The 23,640-nt window shown below is 47.1% G+C and overlaps 1 protein-coding gene across 1 annotated transcript in view; it reads right to left on the bottom strand.

Annotated features, from left to right (window-relative positions):
* Nucleotides 1-23,111, bottom strand: part of LOC130492526 (E3 ubiquitin-protein ligase TRIM7-like) — a 36,811-nt gene extending 13,700 nt beyond the window's left edge. Inside the window, exons 1-6 of the mRNA XM_056866282.1 lie at nucleotides 22,856-23,111; nucleotides 18,553-18,695; nucleotides 9,428-9,523; nucleotides 8,247-8,477; nucleotides 6,870-6,892; nucleotides 3,914-4,032 (exon numbers count right to left, since the gene is read on the bottom strand). Of these exons, the coding sequence (XP_056722260.1) occupies nucleotides 3,914-4,032; nucleotides 6,870-6,892; nucleotides 8,247-8,477; nucleotides 9,428-9,523; nucleotides 18,553-18,695; nucleotides 22,856-23,111 (868 nt within the window). The remainder of the gene's footprint in view (nucleotides 1-3,913; nucleotides 4,033-6,869; nucleotides 6,893-8,246; nucleotides 8,478-9,427; nucleotides 9,524-18,552; nucleotides 18,696-22,855) is intronic.
* Nucleotides 23,112-23,640: the final 529 nt, after the last annotated feature.

Genomic DNA, 23,640 nt, shown 5'->3' with positions numbered 1-23,640 from the left:
GGTTTACATCAGTCAGCAACAGAGTGGAATCATTGCCTGACTGAAGCCATAAAACAATTAGGATTCAAACAGAGCGTGTCAGATTCGTATTTGTTTTCTAAATGCTCAGGACAGAAGGAGGTCTTTGTAATGACGTAAGTTGATGACTTGTGTCTGATGGCTAATAATAAAGGTGACATAGAACAGTTTGAAAAGCAATTAGGAGAACGCTTTAAACTGAAATGTCTAGGCAAAATCAGTAATTACCTAGGAGTAAAAATAAGCAGAGATGAAGATGGGATGTTTTCTTTGTCTCAGCCTGACAAAATACAACAGCTAACTGGAAAAGTTTAAAATGGTAGATGCAAATGTTGTGGATTCTCCTATGGTAACAGGATATGTGAGTGGTGAAACAGAAGTACAGGCAGAATGTGACAAGACTATGTATCAGTCTTTGGTGGGAAGCCTGCTGTATCTCACAACGTGGTCTAGACCAGAAATTCATCAGGCTGTGCATTGCCTGAGTAAGAAATGTGTATCACCAACAGTAACTGATTGGAAGGCAGCAAAAAGGGTGCTAAGATACCTGAAAGGATCTATGCACAGGAAGCTGTGCCTGAGAGTTCGTGATAGGGAGCTGGTTGCCTATTCTAACGCATCGTGGGCGGATCAGGGAAAAACAAGGTCTACCACAGGGTATGCGCTGTATTTGGGAAGAGCTCTTATTCACTGGTAATCAGTTACTCGATCATTTGTTGCAATGAGTACTTGTGAAGCTCAGTACAGCGCAATAAATGAAACAATAATACAGTTGGAATGGTTCATGTATTTGTTAAAAGAACTGAATGTAACTGTACCTGTACCTGTAAAGATATATACAGACAATGCTGCAGCAATGCAATTGGGAAACGAGCAATGTTTCAGAAGCAAAAGCAGACATATCCGGATTAGATATCAGAATGTGGCGGATGCGATAAACAGAAATCAAGTATATATTGAAAAGTGTGCAGGTGACGAAAACATAGCTGATCTGTTTCAAAACATGACTCCAAAGCAAAAGGACTGGAAGGCAGCTAAACGTGTGCTGAGATATTTAAAAGGCACATTAGACAAAAAGCTGTGTTTAAAAGCCACAAATGGGAGCCTTAAAGCCTATGCTGATGCATTATGGGCAGATCAGGATCATGCAAGGTCAACTACTGGATATATAATTTACCTAGACCAGGCTCCAATTCACTGGAAATCACTAAAGCAATCTTTTGTGGCAACAAATTTGTGTGAAGCTGAATTTAGTGCAATAAGTGAATGTACTAATCAATTAGAATGGTTTGTTTATTTGTTCAAGGAACTTAATGTAAATGTACCATTGCCTGTTAAGGTCTACTCTGACAATGAAGCTGCAAAACAGCTAGCAAATGAACAAAGTTTCAGAGGGAAAAGCAAACGTATCAGGATAAGATATGAGAATGTATCAGATGCGGTAAACAAAAACCTTGTGCACATACAGAAATGTGCTGGAACTGTAAACATTGCTGATATATTTACAAAGGTAGTAGATAGTCAAAGGTTTGTGAAACTGTCAAATATGATATACAAGCCTTGAGAAGGAGTGTCAAGAAATGCAAGCCTAGTATATTAGAGTTTGACCGTTCAGGACTAGATCTCAAGCATCTTGATAGATAGAAGACAGCCAAGAACCAGCCAGAACAGGTTCTGACCATAGCTGATGCAATGAGGAGTAATGGGTGCAATGATTCAACAATGACTCAGCAGTTAGCTGATTGGTGGTTGGAAAATGTATAAATGCATATATCTCTGTAACCAAGGTGTGGGAGATAATAGTGGATGTGGTTCATGTTGGAGATTGCTGTAAGTCTGAACACTGTAATATAAAACAAGCACTGTTTTATGTAGCCTGGCTTTACTGGTGGTTATTTCTGGGATTCTGCCTAATCCGCTAGCTCCCGCAACAGAGGGAAGGTGCCATGGCCTGAATTTGTTTTGCTTATGACCAGTTGGTCCACAAGCATAAAGAATGGAATAAAGGAATAAAGGTGCCATGGTATAGCCCCACCTCATCAGATCTTGAAATATCAGCAGGGTTGGTACTTGGATGGGAGACCAAAGAAGATTCTATAAATTAAGGCTATGGCAAAGAAATCCCTGCTTCTCACTTGCCTTGAAAACCTTTCTGGGGTCACCATAGATTGGTTGTGACTTGATGGCACATGCGTACATATTTCTTCTGAGTTTTGGCTGAAAGGTTAAGTACAACCTACTTCTTGGGGGGGGATTCTTCACAAATTTCATTTATGTGGAAATATTCACATTTCTTTTCACTAGTCACTTGGAGTGACTGGCGATTCAATTCGTAGAAAGTATGCTAAGGTCTACGGGCCAAGGGTCCGCTCCTGCTAAACTTCACTTCCTTCCAAACAGATGTTCCACAGTTCTACCATATTACCCCCTTCTAACTCCGCTGATTTCAGTGGGCTTAGAAGAGTGTAAATCTGCTTGATACACCACCCTCCGTCCCCCTGAGACCACTCTGTGGCCTCCGCTATGACAGACTCAATCAGACACACACAGTGAAGGGGGACAGTTTTGATAGGTCCAATTTGGCCATAGACACACTGCAATGAGAACGGGGGTAGGTGTTCCTGAAAGGGATGGGGTGGGGGTCACCATTAAATGAGGATGCCCTGAAGGGCAGTTTCCTCCCCCTCCCTTTCATTTTAGCTGTTTGTTCTACAATTACATCCCAATTTGCCAGTTCATGGGCACAACTGGAAAGAAGCAACAGAGAATAATTTTCAGGAAATCCACATAATGCAATTCTGAACTAAAATTGTGGGAGAATTCAGACCTCAAAACTTTCCATGATGAACTCAAAAACCCTTGTGAATTGGTACATACAATTCTCACATTCCTGGGTCTGCTAATGATATACGTCAAGGGTCCCCAACATGGTGCCCATGGGCACTGTGGTGCCACTAATACCTTTCCTGGTGCCCACCAAGTATTTTACGAAGTGGCCAGGGCAAGGTGGGACTTTTGCCAAGCCAGGCTTCTGATTGGCTGTGCAGCTTTTAACAAATGTTGTTTGGGCAGCATCTGCCACTACAGCATAAGGATCTTCACTGTGTGACTGAAGGTGTGCTGCATGTACCTCTCTCCTTTTGGAAGCATCCAAATAAAAAAAAAGTGAGGAATGTTGTGCCTGAGTAATCATACCTGCTTCAGACATACACGCAAGCTACATGCATAAGCTGCTTACAAACAGAACCACAGAAGCCACTCCCCAGTGCCCCCCCACTATTCTTTAGCACCAAGCTCGTAGGCACATACACAGTCCAAAGGCTGGAAACTTTCCTCCAACAGCCTCCCTCCCACCTATTCCTCCTTTTTGATACATTCGCTTCACTCTGCAAGGGAACACTCTGAACTGCTCAATAAGATAGGCTCCATTCATTAATGTAGCAAGGCTCACGCACGCGCTGTAGAAACTGATGACGTTGCATTGACAAGCTAACCGGATGTTAAGAAAATGTATCATTGTTATATTGGAATGTCAAATGTCTATAAAACCTATTGCATTTGCCCTGCTTCGGTGTGACAGGATCGCGGAGCTGTTTGTCTGGATCCTGACTCACCCGGTTATGACTCCTTGGCCAATAAAGCAAGCCGTAAGCTCAAACCAACCTCCTGCCCTCATTGATCTCATTGGACTCTATGATAATGGGGGAGCACTTCACTAGCTCTACCTCCAGTAGCAGCTTTTTTGAGGCATTCATTTTGAGGCTGCTGCAGCAGTCATCCTGTTTGCAGCAGTCATCTAGAAGCGCCTGGTTGGCCACTGTGTAAACAGACTGCTGGACTTGATCGATCTTGATCTGATCCAGCATGGCCTTTCTTATATTCTTATGGTCATTACCTTTGAATTGCTTCTTGAAGCCCTCCAAAAGGGGATTTAAGTCCGTGAGTTCCCAGATCCGCCACTTCAGTGCAAGAGGAAAAGCCGCTGGATCCTCAAACGCCTCCTTTTCTTCATACCTGGGGAAAATCATGTCAAGGTACCATCCATCCAATTCAGAATCCCCCCTGCCCCTGGCAGATCAGAGAAACAGAGGAAGGAATTGGCAGAAAGCCGAGAGACAGAGGCTGAGAGAGGAGCAAGATGGGAGGCTCTTCAGAGAGCAACATCCACCTCACTGTAGCTCCTGAGACCCCAAAGCCACACAGGAGGTCTGGGGAATGGCTATTAGAAATAAAACAGAGCCTGTTTGGGCTCAGACCACCACCACAGGAGGAGGAAGGGCTCCTGTCAGTCCCCCAGCCATTTTCCTGTTCTGAAACTGCACTGGGGTGGGGTGGGGGAGTTATTTCTCCATTTTTGCGGCTCCGCATGGACTATTCTGTGCATAAGCAGCAAAACTAGGGAAGTCACTCACCTCGCGGGGGTTGTTTCAACATGAACAATGGCTGGAGAGGGAGGCAGGAGCCCTTCCACTCCTACAGCAGCATTCGGAGAACAAATGGGCCCTGCTTTCTTTTTTAACTACCACATTCCCCACAGTTGCTGTGTGGCTGAGGGGAACCCAGACCCCACTCTGAAAAAAGCAAACATCAAGTTTGGCCTTCAGAACCTCAACCCCACATCCCTTGCCCAGATTTGCCCTGCAAATGTCCAGTGAAAGAAAAAGAAAGCTGGGGTGGTTAGAGCTCTGCACTTTAGGGTTAGAGTTAGGGGAGGGTCTGTGGCTCAGAGGAAGAGCATCTGCTTGACATGCAGAAGGTCTCAGGTTCAATCCCCACCATCTCCAGGTCAAAGGATCAGGTACTAGATGGGGTGAAAGACCTCTAGCAGGGACCCTGAAGAGCCACTGCCACTCTGAGTAGACAGTACTGACTTTGAGGGACCAATGGTCTGATTCAGTATACGGCAGCTTCCTGTGTCCTGTGACTAGGATTGTAGGACACAGGTTCAACCCCACATCCAGCATTGCGGGTCACTGGGTGACCTTAGACAGGGTGTTTTGAGGATAAAATGGAGGAGGGCAGAATTAGGCTCAGTGCCTTCACATATTTTTCTCCATCTCCCATAATACTAGAACTCAGGGGCACCCAATGAAGTTGCCGAGAAATAGATTTGGGACAGACAAAGAACATAATTTTTACTCAACCAGTAATTAATCTGTTGAATTCATTGCTGGTTGAGGTAATGATGGCCAAAAACGCATGGTCCCTTAACCCACTTTATTCCCCGTTTCAGCCAGGATCAAATTGACCCGGGCTGGGGGGAAACTGTACGCATTACCTTAAAAAGCAGGGACAAAGCTGTGCGCAAATCCATCCATGTAAACAGAAAGTGCGGGAGACGTGCACAGTTCCTGTTTAGCTTGCAACACCCCCGCCCCTGGTGATTGGTCGTTTCCCGGGGCAGGGAAGGCCCTCATTGGTCAATTTGAAACGACCAATCACTGCGTGTGTGTGTGTGTGCCAAACTAAACAGGAACTTCATGTCTCCCGCACTTTCTGCTTACATGGATCGATTGGCACAGTTTCGTCCCTGCTTTTCAAGGAAATGCATACAGTCCCCCCCACCCCAACCCAGATAAATTTGATCCTGGCTGAAATGGGGAATAAAGTGGGTTAAGGGACCATGCGTTTTTGGCCGATGGCGACGAGCATAGATAGCTTTAAAAGAGGATTCGACATTCAGGGAGGAGAGGTCCAGCAATGGCCACTAGACTTGGTGACTGAAGGGAGCCTCCATAGCCAGAGGCAGCAAACCTCTGAATAACACTGCTAGGAGGTAGCAGCAGAGGAGGGCCTCGGCCTCTGTGCCTTGTTTGTGGGCCATCCAGGGGCATCCCTTGGCCATTGTGTGAAACACAGGATGCTGGACTAAATAGACCACAGGTCACGTGACATCACCACACCCAGAAGGGTGTTTCCTTCTGTCCCTTTTGAATCATTTGCCCCTGGAGGGAGGCGTGGAAACTTCGAGCCCAGTAATGTCACAATGACAATTCTTCCTCTAAATCTACTTGGGGAGACTTACAGCAGAAGCCTGAATTTTCTGGTCACCAGCTGTATATTGCCCATAATGGGCTGCTCAGCATGACAAAGGCTTTATTTTGGAAGCCCTGTTGTTACCATGTGGCAGCCAGTGTGGAAACAGCCAAGAAGTAATCTGAGTAGGAGCAGCGCATTTAAGTGCTATGTGGTTGCAGAAACACTGATGGAGACATGGCGCACACACACACACACCAACCCCTGCTTCCTCATGTGTACCCTCACCCTACCCTCCTTAACAAACGGAGCACATTGGATTTGGCTGGGTGGTCAAACGCTTGTTCAACTCTAAAAGGCCCCATAGGCAGCCCCGATGCCAACCAAGATAATAAAGTTTTCAAACTGCCATTTTGTGGAAAGAATTTAGCTGAGGAGGCTCAAACCCTGAGGTAGATTTTAAAACGTTGCTTTTGAAGCAGCTGCCACCACAACAAAAATATCTTCACTGTGTGACTGAAGGTAACCTGCAACAGCCATTTTGTGGCTGGCTCCGCCTCCTGTGGCAGCCATTTTGTGCCAGCCATTCCTTGACTGCACCCACCATACCAGGGCAGAATTCCAAATAGGTTGGGGACCCCTCTTCTAGAGATTTTTCAGCTAGGTGTCAACCCAGATCCTCCCAGTACTATTTCACAATTTCCTGTTGACGAGGCTCTGTGTTTTAGCTGTTTGCCGCTGACGGATGGATGGAGATCCAGGATCTTAATTGCACCTGATGTGGCCCTCAGCCACCATCCTGAAGGACCACGTTCTTCACAGGATGCCCAGATCCCTCCCAGTGTTGAGAAGGTTAATGAGAAGGATCCATTTACCTCTGCAAGGTGCTTCTGGCATCCTAAAGAAAAATGGCAGAGAGAGAGAAAGAAAAGAGACCTCAATGGTTGCTAAAAGGCCACACCAGGAAGACCCCTCAGACCCTGGGAGATTCTGCACTCTGGCCCTTCTACTGTGTCCAGCTAGCAGACTCTACTCAAAGACTGGGGGTGCATCTCCATACAGTGGGAGAAAATCTTTGAGAGATTAATATTACCAGACAAAGTGGAGCCATTTCAGAGGAGAGTTGGTGATCTACTTTGGCGATTCAACAGCGGCTACTTTCACAAAAGGAGTTTTCCTCACATGGAAGGCAGGAAGCACTCCAAGTAGCTCACGTGGCCACGTGTGGACGCAGAGGCATTCCCAGCAACATTCCTTGCATTAGCCCCGTGTCGCTGTTATTTCCCTTCTGGCCACTGGAGAGCTTTTCCCAGGCTTTAAAAAAATGCTAAATTACAGTAGAATTGTAACAACATGACGGTCCCCGGTTTTCATTGTTTTGTAAATAAAGTCCTGGTTGCAGAGTTATAACTGGAAATGAGCAGCCTACACTTTACTTTAAAAAATAAAAATAAAAGCTAGATATTAGTGCAACAGATCATTATAATGTTACAATGCTAGAACAATTGAGCCGTTGCCCTTTTCTTTAAAGCCTGAGAAAAGCCCTCTGATTGGGTGGGGGGGGGGAATGGTGGCCACAGGGACTGAGAGCAGAAGAGCCAAACTCTGTCACCTTTCAGCCCTTTAAAGGGCTTTCCCCCTTTTCCCTGCAGCGTTGTAACACGGCTCAGCATTGAAAGTAGGAGTCTGGGCACACATGCCATCGCATCTGCACATAAGTGATGGGTTGGCATCAGCAGGCACAGCACTGCCAGCAACTGGTGTGCAGATGCCATTCCCCTACCACTTGTTGCTGCCGTTGGGTGTGTGTGTGTGTGTTCATTTTTGTGCACCAATCTGCATGCAACAAGTATGAACTACATTCACCCCAACATACACATCCTCCTGTTAAATCTTGCTGTTAAATCCTCCTGTTAAATCTTGCGGTTGGACTGGATGGACCTTGTGGTCTCTTCCAACCTTGTGTGATTTTCTGTTTTTTTGTGAAAATCTTGCCTATGACCCTCATTTCTGGTGGTTGGGAAAGAGCTGCCTGTGAACCTGGTTTGACAGGCATGTAGTTCCCCAGACTGTTGGTTGACACACAAACACACCTGCTACTGAGATGGAAGCCAAGTGGCCTCAGTTTATCAGGGAGGGGCCGGGGGCTCTGCAGGGGGGGGGCTCCATTTCCAGGGGTTGGAGTTTAGCAGGGTGTCTTTAATCATTTTTTGCAGCCTGCCCCTAGGTGGCAGTTCCTGCCACACTCTCACCTGCAGGAGTTCACTGGCTGGCTGCTGACACTTCTCCTCCATCTCCCGAATGAGGCTGTCCAGAAAGGAGAGCTCCTCAGAGAGTGCGGCCAGATGCTGGTCCCTGTTTCTTGCCACCTCCTTCTCCACCTCTTCCATCTGGGCCAGGAGACGTTTCTCTTGCTCCTCCAGAAATGAGTGTAGTTGTCTGAACTCTGCTGCCATCTCTTGCTTCTCTCCTGAGGTTTGCTCCTGAAATGGAAAGAGAAGGAAATCAGGTCAACAGAACACAGCTAGTCTTTTCAGTGGGAAAAGGTTCAGAAGACTCCTGTCGAAAGGGCACTTTGGCCTTTCATAGAGATCACATCAACATTCGGCAAGGAAAAAGACAGATTTCCATGGACCCATGCTGAGGGCCAAAGTACATCACTCTCAAATTCCTGGAGAGGTTATTTCAGCCACAGAGGATGATGTCTGCAGCACAAGACCCAGAGAGTAGAAGGGGCTTCTTGAGTCCATTTGTTTCCCCAGTAAAATACCCTCCTTATGCTGACCCCTCCACTTCCATCAGCCAAAAAGGTACGATGTTTGAATAGAAATAACACTGGGGAGAAAAGAGCTAAGAAGCCCCTTCCCCTCACTTGGTCTCCCTGGATGCATTTTGGGCAAGAAAAAACTGCAGGGGAAAAGATCGACACGCGACTGAGTATTACAAGTACTTTCCCCCCTTAGAATCAGCAATGGCAGAACAACCCTTGGCCCAGTTCAGGATAGGTGGGAAATCTATCAGCATTTCTACCCAGCATTTCTTTAGAGGTGGGACACCCTTATCTCTCTTGAGAGACTTCTCCTGACTTGCAGTGTGTTGGAGCATGAACACAAATAATAGTCGACACATATGTTCATCTGCCCAGAGCTCATCCCAGAGCACAGAGCACCTTGGAAAGTCAAGTGATTCTGCCCCAAACAAAATCACCCAAGAACACAAAAAAGGGGGTGGTCTAGATGTGGATGAACAACCAGGGGCAGCCCCACCCACTAGGCAGCCCCAGGTGACCATCCAGGGTGCCAGGGGCACCAAGAGGGTGCAGTTCCCCAACATCTGCCTCATACGGTCGACTGACTCTTCTCCTATTTTCTGCCATTCCTCCCCCAATAATAGTTCTAGAATCTGTTCACTTCCCAGCCATAGTGAAACTTACGAGCAGGTCTTGGCTTTCCTTCACTACCTCTGCTTTATATGCCACAATTCTTTCTCTCTCCTTCTTCAGCACCTCCAGGCGGTTGCAGAACTGATCCTGGGGGAGGAGAGACACTTTTTTAGAAGTTTATTATAAAACATAAGAGAAGCATAAGTGCCATGAAAGGCCAAACTAGATATAACTGTCCTATTTATGTAATGGGATCTTCAACATTTCCCCAACGCTGAACACAGGTAGCTTCCTCATGGGGATGGTGCCCCATTCTCCTCAGATACCCACTAAGAATGCAAAGACATTCACAGTGCCAATGTTCATGCGGCATGGAGATTTACTCCGTGCTTTACCCTCCTGCCCACCATTCCACCCCCAAGCACGCGGCAGGATGTTTTTTTTTGCAGTAAAATAAATTATTCACAGTCAGTATATCACTCTATACTTCTAACATTCCTTTCCTTTCCTTTTACCTTTTATCCCTTAGAAGCATGAGCTAATGAGTCAATAGAGCCAGAAGAGCAAGGGCAGATCCTGTCTGGGTATGGTATTGTCAGGAGCCTGGTCACAGGCTCTTGACATGAGTTTGGCCTGGGCAAAGGCTCTTGACATGAGTTAGGCCTCTGTTTGGTTTTCAAGAGCTCTTTCTGTTTTGCTGTTCCCTTGCTTGCAGCCCCTGCACTGGCCTTGAATCTCACGCAGAGACAACTCCAGTGTTATGGCTGTGTACTCCCTTCTCTCCCTGCCAGGCTTCGTTATCTTATGGTTCCCAGGCCTGCCTTGTACTGCACCTGGGATTGCTATGAGCTTATAGTTTTGCCTTATAGAATGGTTTGCCATTAGCAGCTTTGAACCTGTGGATTACTCATGCTGTACCTGCATTGCCTGAATAAACGTTTACCTGCTTTAGACGTGCCTGCCTGAGCGAATGGCTTTTTGGGACTATTGAGGAGAGCTGGAGAATCTGACATTAAGCTGCTAATCATCTTACTTCATTCTTCACTCCCATCCCGAAGTGAGGGTGGCTATGGCGTGGAACAGAGACGCCGACAAAAAGTCAGAGGAGAAGGCAGAGGTTCCAGGGGAGCCTGATTCTGTTGAGAAGGAGGAGCGGCCTCTGGGTGAGAAGCCGAGTGGGGGGACCATACCAAAGGTCTCGCATCCGCGATCGTGGCTGGACTCTCCCCATCCCTGGATGGAGTCGGGAGCGGAGAGCCGACGGGTGGAGACCGGTTTTCTCCGGGTATCCTGAGGGACCGTGGGAGGATCCGATCTGTGTGGAAACGGTAATGCGGCGTGAATGGGAAGAGGAACGTCAGCTTCTCCGTCACGAGAAGCAGGAGATCGCGGAGCGGATGGATGCCATGCAAGTCTTGATGCATGAGATGTGGCAAGAACTGGGTGCTTTGCGCCAGCAGCAACAACCTGTTCCCTGCAATTAACCGGTGGCTCCCGTTAACCCGCCACCTCAGCCACCACCGCCTCCTCCTCCCAGAGCACCAGGTCCGGCGCCACCAACCCGGCGGGACCTGAAGGTGACGTTTGATGGATCGAGTGATCAACTGTCTTACTTCTTGATCCAAGTGAATGTTTTTATGCGGGATCAGGGAGCAACTTTCGCCACAGATGAGTCGGGTGCAGTATGTGGCTTCATTTCTTCAGGGAGAAGCGGTGGCCTGGATGGTGCAACAGTATGAACTGCGCTCCCGAGTGTTGAGGAGTCTGGATGATTTTATGATCGCCCTTCGTAACCGGTTCAAAGACCCACATCGGGGTGAGCGGGCCAAGACAGCCATACTGCAACTGCGCCAAGGGACTAAGTCGGTGGCACAGTATGCTAGCGAATTCCAGTTACTTGTGAGTAAAATCATGGACTGGAGCGAGGCCACCAGTGTGCAATATTTCAGGGAGGGCCTCAATCCTGAATTGCAGCATTGGGCGTTCATGCAGGGAAATCCTCCAGACATGGAGGGCTGGGTGCATCATGCAGTGGACATTGAAAACCGCCGGCAGCTTCTGCAGCTCTCGAAGCAGCGTGCCGGATGGGATGTCAAGCCTCGCCGGGATCCGCCCGGTGCCGCCACAGGCTCCCGATCCCAGCAAGCAGGGGGTCTGCCATAGGCTGAACGGCCGAAATCTTCCAGAGTGGAGCTTGTCTAGTCTGCAGTGGCTTGGGACATTTTGCTGCTAGCTGCCCGTCCTGTCCGGAGAAGGCGACTTCCGTCCAGCTGCCCAGTCATCCAGCGACCGCGGAACCAGAGAGTGTGCACACCGAGGGACAGGCGCATTGCTGGAGCACTCCACCGGGTTGTCGGGGGACACCCCCAGCTCTACAACTGGAACTACCTTCCATTCCGGAAGCGCCGGAAGCTTCATCGGAGCCGCGGATTACAAATGAGGGCTCCTCTTCCTCCAGCAAGGGGGAAGAGTGGAGCCGGCCGACAAAAAACGCGGCCGGTCTGCTGTAGAAGGAGCTCGGCAGCAGACCGCCCCGGATCATGAGCAGGGAGCTCCAGTGATGGTAAGCGATCATGCCGAGAACATATTTTTAAAAGTCGCTATTGCTTTACCTTGAGGGGGACCTGTACTTTGGGTTATAGCCCTCGTGGACTCGGGCTGTGCTCTGACTTTGATGTGTAAAGAGAGTAGCACTCCCCGAACCCATCCAGTTTGCCCAAATGGACGGCAGTGACTTTAAGCGGGGTCTAGTCACACACAGAATGGCCAGGGTCGCGCTGGGGGTAGGGGACCATTGGGAACAACTCAATTTCACCATTGCTCCTGTGAAATACCCCGTAATTTTGGGAATAAACTGGTTACTGGGTCACAGTCCAACCATTGACTGGAAGGAGTGGACTATTACATTTCCTCAAGCCCAGTGCGAGCAGCATAGGAGGGCAGTAGCATTGAAAGAGTATGCAGCCGCATTCCAAGAGCCCCAGACAGGGAGTTCACCGTCCTCTCGGCTGCCCAAGGAAACTGCAATTTGCTGATGTGTTTGATGTGCACGAGTGTGATGAGCTTCCCCTCCACCGAGCTACAGACTGTGCCATAGAAGTGGTGGGGGATGGCAAATTGTCTAAAGGAAAAATTTATCCTATGAGCCCCAAGGAAAAGGAGGTGTTACGAGACTATATTGAAACTAATTTAGTCCGGGGTTTTATTCGACTGTCTTCCGCTCCGTACTCCGCCCCGGCTTTCTTTGTAAAGAAAAAGACTGGAGACTTGCGGCTCTGCATAGACTTCTGCAGGCTCAATGCGGCCACGCAGCCTAATGCCTACCCCCTTCCTCTCATTCCAGATCTGCTCGCACAACTGAAGGAGAGCCATATCTTCACCAAGCTAAATTTGGTTGAAGCGTACCATCGCATCCGAATTAGGGAAGGGGATGAACACAAGACAGCTTTTTCTTCTTGTTTTGGAATGTTTGAGTATCTGGTGATGCCCTTTGGATTGATTGGGGCTCCTAGTGTCTTCATGCAAATGATTAATGAAGTGTTACATGACTTATTGTTCAAGGGAGTAGTAGTTTACCTTGATGATGTTTTGATTTACACTAAAACCATGGAAGAGCATGTGGCGTTGGTGAAGGAGGTGTTGAGTCGGCTGCGCGCTCGTCGGTTATATGCTAAGGTTTCAAAATGTAATTTTCACCAGTCGTCTTTAACCTTTCTGGGCTATATTGTATCACATCAAGGACTAGCCATGGACCCAGAAAAGGTCCAGGCCGTGTTGGACTGGGAAGTCCCCACTACCAGCAAACAACTGCAACAATTTCTCGGTTTCACCAATTTTTACCGTAATTTCATAAACAATTTTGCCCAGGTTGCCCTGCCTCTCACCTCGCTGCTGCGGACGAAAGGGAAGGGGCCCTCAGCCATGTTGCCGTCCTCTTGGTTGCTTTGGACTCCTGAGTGTCAACAGGCGTTTGACACCTTAAAGCAGTTGTTCACTTCTGAACCTGCTTTGAAACACCCTGATTGTGACAAGCCGTTCATTGTGCAGGTGGATGCTTCGGACGTGGCAATGGGGGTGCACTCTTGCAAGTGGGGGATACGGGACAATTGCAACTGTGTGCATATTTTTCCAAGAAGTTTTCGCAATCTGAACTGAATTGGCCCATTTGGGAAAAGGAGGCAGCCGCTGTAAAGCATGCCCTCTCGCTTTGGAGACATTTCCTAGAGGGTGTTGAAGTCCCGTTTCAGGTTTGGATCGATCACAAAAATTTGGAAGCTTTGAAAGGGACTAGGAAATTGTCGGCCAAACAGGTTCACTGGGCGGAGTTCTTTGCCAAATTTCGATTCGTTCTGAAACATGTACAGGGGATGGATAATTGCCTGGCGGATGCGCTATCCTGGCTTCCCCAGTACCACAGTCAAGTCAACCGCCCGGTTGATTCCATGTTCACCCCGGAGCAGCGGGGGGAGGTTCCTGGGTTAGCCATGGTCATCCGGGCGCAGAGCCAGGTGGTGAACCCGGACCCAGCAAGCGGACTTCTGGAAGCCTTCTGTACAAGGGTTGCTGAAGCTGCGCGCCAGGAAGAGGGGGGTGAGACACTCCCGCAATCCCTCTCCCGCCGGGGAGTTTTTTGGTTCCATGGGTTAAAAATATATGTACCTGAAGCTGTTCGGAGGGAGGTGTTGGAGATGGCTCATGGAGTTAAAACAGCAGGACATTTTGGGTTTGTCAAGTCTTTGCATTTATTGCGACGGCAGTTCTGGTGGCCAGGAACAAGAGCGGATATGGACCTTTTTGTGCGTAGCTGCCCCACCTGCGCAACTTCCAAAAGACTGATGGGGAAGCCTCCAGGACTGTTGAAACCTTTGGAAGTTCCGTCAGCTCCCTGGGAGGTCATTCCCATGGACTTTATCACGGACCTTCCTCTAAGCCGAGGAAAAACAGTATTATGGGTGGTGACGGACTTGTTTTCCAAACAAGTGCATTTTGTTCCCTGCACGGGTCTTCCCACAGCACAAAAGTTGGCATGCATGTTTGTAACACACGTGATGAAACATCACTCGTTCCCACGTAAGATAATCTCCGACAGGGGCCCCCAGTTCGTGGCTAAATTCTGGAGAGCCTTTTTGAAGTTGATGGGGGTGGAACAAGGGTTGTCTTTGGCACATCACCCTCAAACGGATGGGCAGACTGAACGAGTAAACTCTGTATTGGAATGCTATTTACGCTGTTATGTGAATTACCACCAGGATGATTGGGTTGATTTATTACCTTTTGCGGAGTATGTGTACAACAATGCCCCCCACCAGTCCACTGGGTTTAGCCCCTTCAGGGTGGTGTATGGTAAAGACTTTGGTCCCTTTGGTAATGTTAACTTGCAGCGGGAGGAGGGGTTGAAGACTGAGGTGGGGGACTGGGTACAGGTGGTTCAAGACACATGACCCTGGCTCCAGAAAAATCTAGAGCGAGCCAAGCGCAAGTATAAGGAGCAGGCGGACAAACACCAGTCCCCGGGATGGGACTTTCAAGTGGGGAATCAGATATATTTGTCTACTAAAAATCTCCGGACCCTACGACCATGTAAAAAATTCAGCAGCAAGTATGTGGGTCCCTTTCCAGTCACAAGGGTGATCAACGAGGTAACTGTGGAACTTAGACTCTCCAAGGCGCTCAGAGGAATTCACCCAGTGTTCCATGTCAGTCTCCTCAAACCCTACGTAGCAGCTCCTCAGTTCCATCCGGAACCCCAACCCAAAGTGCCGACCGTTGTGGGGGGGAGGTGCACCTGGAAGTGTCAAAAATCCTTGATTCCAAGGTCAAAAAAGGGAAACTGTACTACTTGGTTCAGTGGAAACATTTGGGGCCGGTTCAGGATGAATGGGTTGAGGCTCTGCATGTAGCAGAGCCCCATCTAGTACGTCAATTCCATGACGCTTACCCTTTGAAGCCCCGACCAGTCCTGGAAGAAGAAGGAAGGCCTTAAGGAAGCAGAATGTCAGGAGTCAGCCTGGTCACAGACTCTTGACATGAGTTTGGCCTGGGCACAGGCTCTTGACATGAGTTAGGCCTCTGTTTGGTTTTCAAGAGCTCTTTCTGTTTTGCTGTTCCCTTGCTTGCAGTCCCTGCACTGGCCTTGAATGTCACACAGAGACAACTCCGGTGTTATGGCTGTGTACTCCCTTCTCTCCCTGCCAGGCTTCGTTATCTTATGGTTCCCAGGCCTGCCTTGTACTGCACCTGGGATTGCTATGAGCTTATAGTTTTGCCTTGTAGAATGGTTTGCCATTAGCAGCTTTGAACCTGTGGATTACTCATGCTGTACCTGCATTGCCTGAATAAACATTTACCTGCTTTAGACGTGCCTGCCTGAGTGAGTGGCTTTTTGGGACTCTTGAGGAGAGCTGACAGATATATTCAGAATTCTGCCCTGTATTACCATAGAAGGGTTAGCCTTCAATCTAGCCAAGCAAAAAGCTCTACAAAGACAAGGAGTTGTCAGATAATATGTATAGGCAGGCAGACCATGTGGAGGGGGTATTCCGAAGAACTGGGATGAACAGATGCGACGAGCACGAAAAGTAGTGCTGTTATAATCGAGTTCTTTAATGCACTTTTTAATTTTGGTAAAAGCTTCAGTTTTCCCAAGATCTAATAACATATCCTGCGAGAAGCCCAACAATGACAGTTGCTCATCTAAGATTTTTTGCAATGAGGATTTAAAAGGGTCATGCTACAGAGAAGCCTTCTAACATTCCAGCAATATACCAAGTAGTGATAATTTTTTTAAAATGGAAAAACCTGTCGGGGGTGCGGGGGAATGCTTGGCAGGAGGGTTTTGGATGGTGGATGGTGGAGAAAACGCATACCTTCCATCCCACAATTTCCCAAACCCTCTTTGGGATGTTCTTCCAAGAAAGTGAATACCACAGCAGCTGTGGGAAGGCAGGGAATCCTTTGTAGTGCCATAGTGCAGTGGAAGGGCTGTGGCTCAGTGACCCTCAAAGCAGAAGGTCCTGGGTTCAATCCCTGGCATCTCCAGTTGAAACGAATAGGTAGCAGTTGACGTGAAAGACTTCTGCCTGAGTCCCTGGAGAGCTGCTGCCAGCCAGAGTGGGCCTGGAGAGACCAAGGGTCTGCAGCAGTTGGTGGTGTATCTTTTATCAGAAATTCTTTTATTTCCAACAAGTAGCCAGATACCTGCTAGCTGTATCAAGGATAAGCGAACTGCTTGTATGCGCTCTAGATAATGTTACTAACAATGTTATTTTACAGTGGGTAGCCGTGTTAGTCTGTCTGCAGTAGTAGAAAAGAGCAAGAGTCCAGTAGCACCTTAAAGACTAACAAAAATATTTTCTGGCAGGGTGTGAGCTTTTGTGAGCCACAGTATCTGAAGAAGTAAGCTGTGGCTCACGAAAGCTCATACCCTGCCAGAAAATATTTTTGTTAGTCTTTAAGGTGCTACTGGACTCTTGTTCTTTTCTACTAATGTTATTTTAATGCTTCTATAGACTATTTGGTTTTTGTAATCTTTTTTTATAACTATGGTGTGGTAAATGCCGAATAAAGGTGATGATGATGATGACGACGATGATGACCAAGGGTCTTGTTGTGGTTTTCAATACATTTATGGTTAAAGGTATAGATTATTGACAACCTACAGCATTCATCTAAAATCCAAGTTAACATTTAACCCTGCAAATAGAGCCTGCAAATAGAAACAGACACTTGAGAAAAACTTGTTGTTTGTGAGACAGGATGTTAAACCACAAAAAAGGTCAGACCTCGGATAGCTTGTAAAGGTTACTGATAGGTACCAAGTAGTGGGAAACAAGTTTATCCATCTTTGTGGTTTATTTTGCTTTCAAGTCAGAATAACAAGAATATTTGTCTTTTGTGGTTAACAAGACTTGAAGATGAAAGTGTGAGAATGGAATTTTATTTTGAGAAAGGAAATGTTTGGGTGTTATTCTTATGACATCTGTCTGTCTGATATGAGATCAAAGTTTGGGAAAGATGTTTGTTAAAGGGATGTTTTGTCTTTTTATACATTTTTGATGTCTGGGAATTTGACAAGAATATCAGAACAGTTTCTTGCTGATTCTTATAGGTTCTCATAGCCAAAGGTAGATAAAGGGGCTTGAGATAGTGAGAGGTTGGATATTCTTGGCCAGGCAGGCTTGCATGTTGTCTGTCTGAGAGTAATTCCTGAATAGATTTATTCATGTAATCTACTTTTCATATATACTGGTGAGTTGTTTTTTTTTTAGTTTTTCACTTTTTTATTAGTTTTATTGACATTCTTACAATAAAAAGGAATTTTTTGACAATTCAAAGTTGTATCATTGCTTGATATGGCTAGTTAAGTAAGATAAAGTATTTTTTTAGTGAAATGCAAGATCTAGAAATTTACCCCTTATCACAGCAATTGATCTGCTTCAGTCTGACTCAGAATAAGGCAGCTTTATGCATAACTCTCCCGCCCCCCCAAAAGTTCTTCTTCTAATTTAAACTGCTGCCTCACAGCTACTGGGTGCAAGTGGGGGACACAGACAGGTACCAAACATGCACGCTTTCTCTCCCAGGCTAACAGCAATTCAAGGACAGCAACTGAAGTTGAGAAAGTAGTATGTGTGTGGAGGGGTGGGGGTTAAAACTAGGAGTCAGGCGGCTGCCCCCTCATAGCTCAGCCTTTCAATGGGCTGCCCAGACCTCAACACAGCCAGACAGGAAGTGAGTCAATCTCCCCATTTTTTCATATCACCCCACTTTAGCTTCGGCAGGGGGCAAGAGGCAATGCCCTTGGGAGCCATGAAACCAGGAAGGAGGAAGCAAAGAGGTATTTTCACTCCCCAATTTGGGCCAGGGTTGCCAGGTCCCTCTTTGCCACCGGCTGGAGATTTTGGGGGCGGAGCCTGAGGAGGGCGGGGTTTTGGAGGGGAGGGGCTTCAATGCCATAGAGTTCAATTGCCACGGTGGCCATTTTTCTCCAGGTGATCTGATCTCTATCGGCTGGAGATCAGTCGAATTAGCAGGAGATCTCCTGCTACTACCTGGCAGTTGGCAACCCTACCAGAGGCTGAGGCAGAACCTGCAGGGAGTTCCCGCACAAAGAGACCATGGAGAAGGGAAGGATCCACGGCTCTTCCTCACCAATCTCCATGTTGTTGATTTCCTACCTTGTACTCTTGGGAGGCCTCCTCAAGAGGAAGGGTTTCATGATCTCTGTGCTCCTTGGATCGATCACAGACCCAACAGATGAGGGCTTCTTCGTCCTTGCAGAAGAGCTTCAGCGGCTCCTGGTGCTTCTGGCAAACTCTCCCTTTTCTAGCAGCCAGGATTGCCTGATACAGAAAAAAAAGAAACAGATTTTGTTTCATTTCCCCCCCCATGGTTGCCAACCTCCAGGTACTGGTCGAATAAAACAGTAGTAGGCAAAAAATCAAAGTGTCTTTTAGAGAAGCTGTGCGGCGTAAGCCAAATATAGGCGGCTCACTACATCCCGGGATTGTATTCAACAAATGCCAATGTTTCCTAATGCATTGCTCTATAGCATAGGAATTTTGACTATAAGTTAGTGAACAGAAAATTTTTTGGTTGGTATTTTGAGAGTGTTTTTTGACTAGATCTTGACGGTCAATGCAGACAGCACGTTGTCTGGCATTATTCAAAACATGCTGAGGATAACCTCTTTGGATTAAAGCTGTTTCAAGTTGATTGGTAGAGCGACGGAAATCTTGTTTGCGAGTAGAATTTCGCTTCAGTCTAAGCATTTGGCTAAATGGAAGACTTGATTTTAGGTGCAAGGGGTGATTGGATGCAAAATGTAAACCAGCGTTTTTGGCTAGGGATTTCCTGAAGGGTTTTACTGCTAAGGTTCGGTCGTTTTGAATAAATATTGTAAGATCAAGAAAGGCAATATGATCAGGATGGGATTGACACTTTGATACGATCTGATCCTCTTACTAATAGACGTCCTACAACAGTTGGACACTTTAAATGTAGTGGCTGTTCCGTTTGTCCTCTCTCATTACCTGTTAAGGAATTTCATTCGCCTTCTTCTAACTTTCGTTTTCAACTTAAGCATTTTTCCAACTGCTCCATGAGCCGGGTCGTATATGCCGTCTCTTGTGGTTGCTCTTTGCTTTACATCGGCTCCACAATGAGACAGGTTCGCCTACGCATCGGTGAGCATAGGTCCCGGATCAGGGCACGAATTTTTGAGGCACCTCTCACTAGCCATTTCGTGGCAAAGAAACACTCTGAAAACGACTTACGTTTTTTCGTCCTCTGGGTTTATAAGGACCACCCCCATAATACCACTGATGTTCAAAGGATTTTGTTGCAAAACGAAATGCGCTTCATTTTTTTGTTCAATACTCTCACTCCAAACGGATTAAATACAGAATTTGACTTATCTTGCTTTATCTGACTTCCCCTTTAAGAGCCACAATCCATCCTGCAGCTGTTTCTACTTGAACTCTTTACTCGAGCATCCTATTTGAGTTTGACAATTCCACAGTCTTCCCCACGTATGAATTTTTCTGATAGCAGCCCGACTGGGAGCTCCAAACTTATCCTAGGAACTGTACTATTAAGCCCTTGTGGTGAGTTAAAATATTAAAATATTTATTTATTTGAGAGGTTTGTAGTTTGTTACAGAGGTTTTTTTGTATACTTTCTTATCCTCACGTATATAATTTTGTATCAGGCTGATGAAGCTACCCCGTGTAGCGAAAGCGCTGGAATACTTCCGGAGCCGCGTTACCACCTATTTCTCCGTTGCCTGAAGAACTTGAAACTAACCAGAACGCAACTACATGCTTCACATGAACTTTTGTATATTTATTAGCATTTGCCTACTGCCTTTGCTATCCTTGCTTTGTAACCTCGGTTGCTTAGCTTTGCTTGTTTATTTTGATACAGTGTGATACATTGTTAGAATATAGTGATAGCCTTGCTGTTTGCACTTTCGTTTCATGCTTGTTTATTTTTTGCCTACTACTGTTTTATTCGACCAATACCCTTTACAGTAGAGTGAGTTATTTGTATAGCTAACCTCCAGGTACTAGCTGGAGATCTCCTGCTATTACCACTGATCTCCAGCCAATACAGATCAGTTCCCCTGGAGAAAATCGCCACTTTGACCACTGGACTCTATGGCACTGAAGTCCCTCCCCTTCCCCAAACCCCACCTTCCTCAGGCTCTGCCTCAAAAACCTCCCGCCGGTGGCAAAGAGGGACCTGGCAACCCTACCCCCTGGACTGTATCTCTCGTTGTAAGGCCTGGACGTAATTAGTGCCTTGTTCAGGGGTGGGGTGGGACATTGTTATACAAAACCGGATGTAACCCAAAGTAACCTTTCAGTTGGAGTTGGGGGAGTTGTTCTGGACAGGGAGCTTTGTGGGGAGGGGAGATACTGAAGGAAAAGAGAGTTCTGAAGGAAAGGAGAGAGAGAAGCCATCTGGGTCCAAGTGCAGAGAAGAGGGAAGCCTGACAAGGAGCCTCCGGTGATCTGCAGCAGCACCAAGAGCCCCAAGATCAGCCCCATCTCCAGCACAGCTGAGGGCCGGTCAATCCACAGCAGTAAAGGCAGGGGGAGAGACCTGAAGAAGGCCTCACAGAGACAGGATAAGACTCCCATCATCTCTCTGGTTTCCATTCTAAGCTGTGATCCCTAAGTCTGAGTTTACTATACGAGTGTCCTGATTTCACTACCCCCCCTTCCTCGTTGGAGTAAACCCTACTTGTATATTAAGTTCTACTTGTAAATGGTTATGGGTGACTGGACGGTCTGGGAGTTGTTTTTGAATTTTTCCTTTTTGCCTCCTGGCCATCCTCCATGTTAGGCAGTGGAGGCCAGTGGGCTGGAGGCACCCCTGCTTTCTTTTTCTTCTTTGTCACACACACCCCTTCCACTAATAAACCAGGTCCCATAAGGTCTCCCCTCAGCTGGGGCTGGTAGAAGAAACTGGTTTTTTCTAACCCTCAAATTCCTCTGGAAATCAATGAACGAATCACAACTCCTGGTTCCAGGTAAACCACATTCTCCCTCCACCAGCTTTGAGCTGTATTTTGCAATGTGCCTGAGGAGCCCCCAAACACCACCCCCTTCCTTTCTTGCAGTGTGCGTTCCTGGTGGGGTATTATGACAAACCTCCAAAAGTTGGTCCAAATGGTGCAAGGAGGTGAAGCTGGAACTGCAGGAATATGGATGGACCCTGATGGATTTTTAAGCCACCTATCAAGATATAACTCCAAACCAGCCCATCCGCCCTCTCACAGACAGCATCTCCTCCCAGGTGGCCCTTTGGATAACACCATGAACGTTACAAATGAATGACAATTCTGATACCGGCCCAACAAGCGGATATTCATTCTGGTGTGAATTAACTTGAGTTTGATGGGGGGGGGGGGCTGCAATCCCTGTATCTCAATTTTTTCATGTTTTTAAATGCAATAATAATAGTAATAAAATGAGACATTCCATCACATTCTGGTCCCGTAAGGGCATCAATATATGGGGCACCTATGGGTTCCTAGTCTTATTGGATGGAAACCCCAATAATGAGTTCTAAACTCTGAGAAGTAATCTCACAGTCCCCCCCCCCCCACCCGCCCTGCCCCATTAACTCCTTTGGGGTCATTTGCCCTCAGTGAAGCCTTTGTGCCAAAAGGCCTACAGGCAACATCCTGCTCTGAGTTTTGGCCATCTTGATCATGAGAGACTTCTCCATTTGTCCTGGTGCTGAGAACGGATTTAGGGCCCAGACTGAGATGTAGCAAAAAGTTAGGCCAGAGCCAGTGAGCCTGGCTAGTTGCATAGTGCTCGGTTTCTGAGAATGACATGAATATTTCTTGACTTCACGCCGTATTCACAATGACCTTGGCACAGTATTGGAAGCCCCACTTCATCAGAGGCCTGCACTTGGGGAGGGGGCTGGCCAGGACCCCCTTTGGGCAGTGAAACCTCTTGGGCTGGCCACACAGCTCCATCTTACTATGGGAGGGCCAAGGAAGTGGTCATTGTAAATAATGGACAGACCACCATTAAAAGAAATGGCTGTGCGTGGGGAGGATCTGCCTGCCCTTTTCTTTAGATCCTCATGTCCAGCCTTTTTCATTGGCAAAAATGGCTCAGGGGGGGGGGGGAGCCTGCTGCTCTGCCTCCTGCTTTGCAGTGATTGGAACCCACAGGAGAAACACAAAGCTTTCAAGGTAAGTTACAGAGACCAAATGTCTGACTCTGCGTCGGTCAGGCACCTTTGTCCCCACTTCAGGTCAGATGTATCATCTATTTCAGCTCTTCCTTCATACCTTATCTGGGTCAGCAGCCTCTTTCAGGTGAAGTAAAGAGTGACCTTTGTGTTCTGGGGATTGCTTACAAATGCGACACACGAGTTTTTCATCATCCTTGCAGAAGAAAAGGAGTTTCTGCCCGTGTGTTGGACACAGATCTTCTGTTCCTGGATTTCTCGCACAAAATCTCTTCTCTTTTATTTTTTCTACCAAGTTTGCCAGCTGCCAGTTTGAGCGGAAATTCCCTTTCTGTATCTCAGCTTTGCAGACAGGACACTCCAGGTGCCCCAGTCCTTCCCATTTATCACAGTAGTCAGTGATGCAACCCCGACAGAAATTGTGGCCACAGTCCAGGGTAACAGGTTCTGTTAGGCACTCCAGGCAGATGGGACAGATGACTTCCTCTTCCAGATCTGTGGATGGTGACCCTGAGGCCATGTTGGATGCAGTTTATGTCTCTTGGCAAGTAGAAAAGGGAGCTTTGTGAGGCCTGTAAAAAGGACAGCAGAAGGACAATGAGCTGGAGAAGGGGTGGGTTTTAGGCAGGAGATGTATTTTTAAACACGTAGTATTTTACTCTGGGATTTTTTTTATAAATCTAAAAGGTGGCACAGAACTTTCCATTAACAAATGATTGATGAAATATAGGTGTGGATAGACGTTGATTTGATACTGGTAGGACAATTCAACAGAGTAATCAGGATTGCCAATCTCCAGGTGGAGGCTGGAGATCTCCTGGAATCACAACTGATCTCCAGCCTTCCAAGATCAGTTCCTCTAAAGAAACTGACAGCTTGCAGGGTAAACTGGATGGTGTCATACTCTGCTGAGATCTCTCCTCTGCCTAAACCCCACACTCTCCAGGCTCCACCCCCATCTCCAGGAATTTCCCAGCCCAGAGATGGCAACCATAAGTGATAGATCCATAGATAGACAGATCTAGTAGCAAACCAACTCAGACAGTTCC

The sequence above is a fragment of the Euleptes europaea genome, chromosome 1 (assembly GCF_029931775.1).
Source record: "Euleptes europaea isolate rEulEur1 chromosome 1, rEulEur1.hap1, whole genome shotgun sequence".
Taxonomy (NCBI): domain Eukaryota; kingdom Metazoa; phylum Chordata; class Lepidosauria; order Squamata; family Sphaerodactylidae; genus Euleptes; species Euleptes europaea.
The sequence above is the reverse complement of the archived record's forward strand: the minus strand, read 5'-3'. Positions and strand labels throughout refer to the sequence as shown.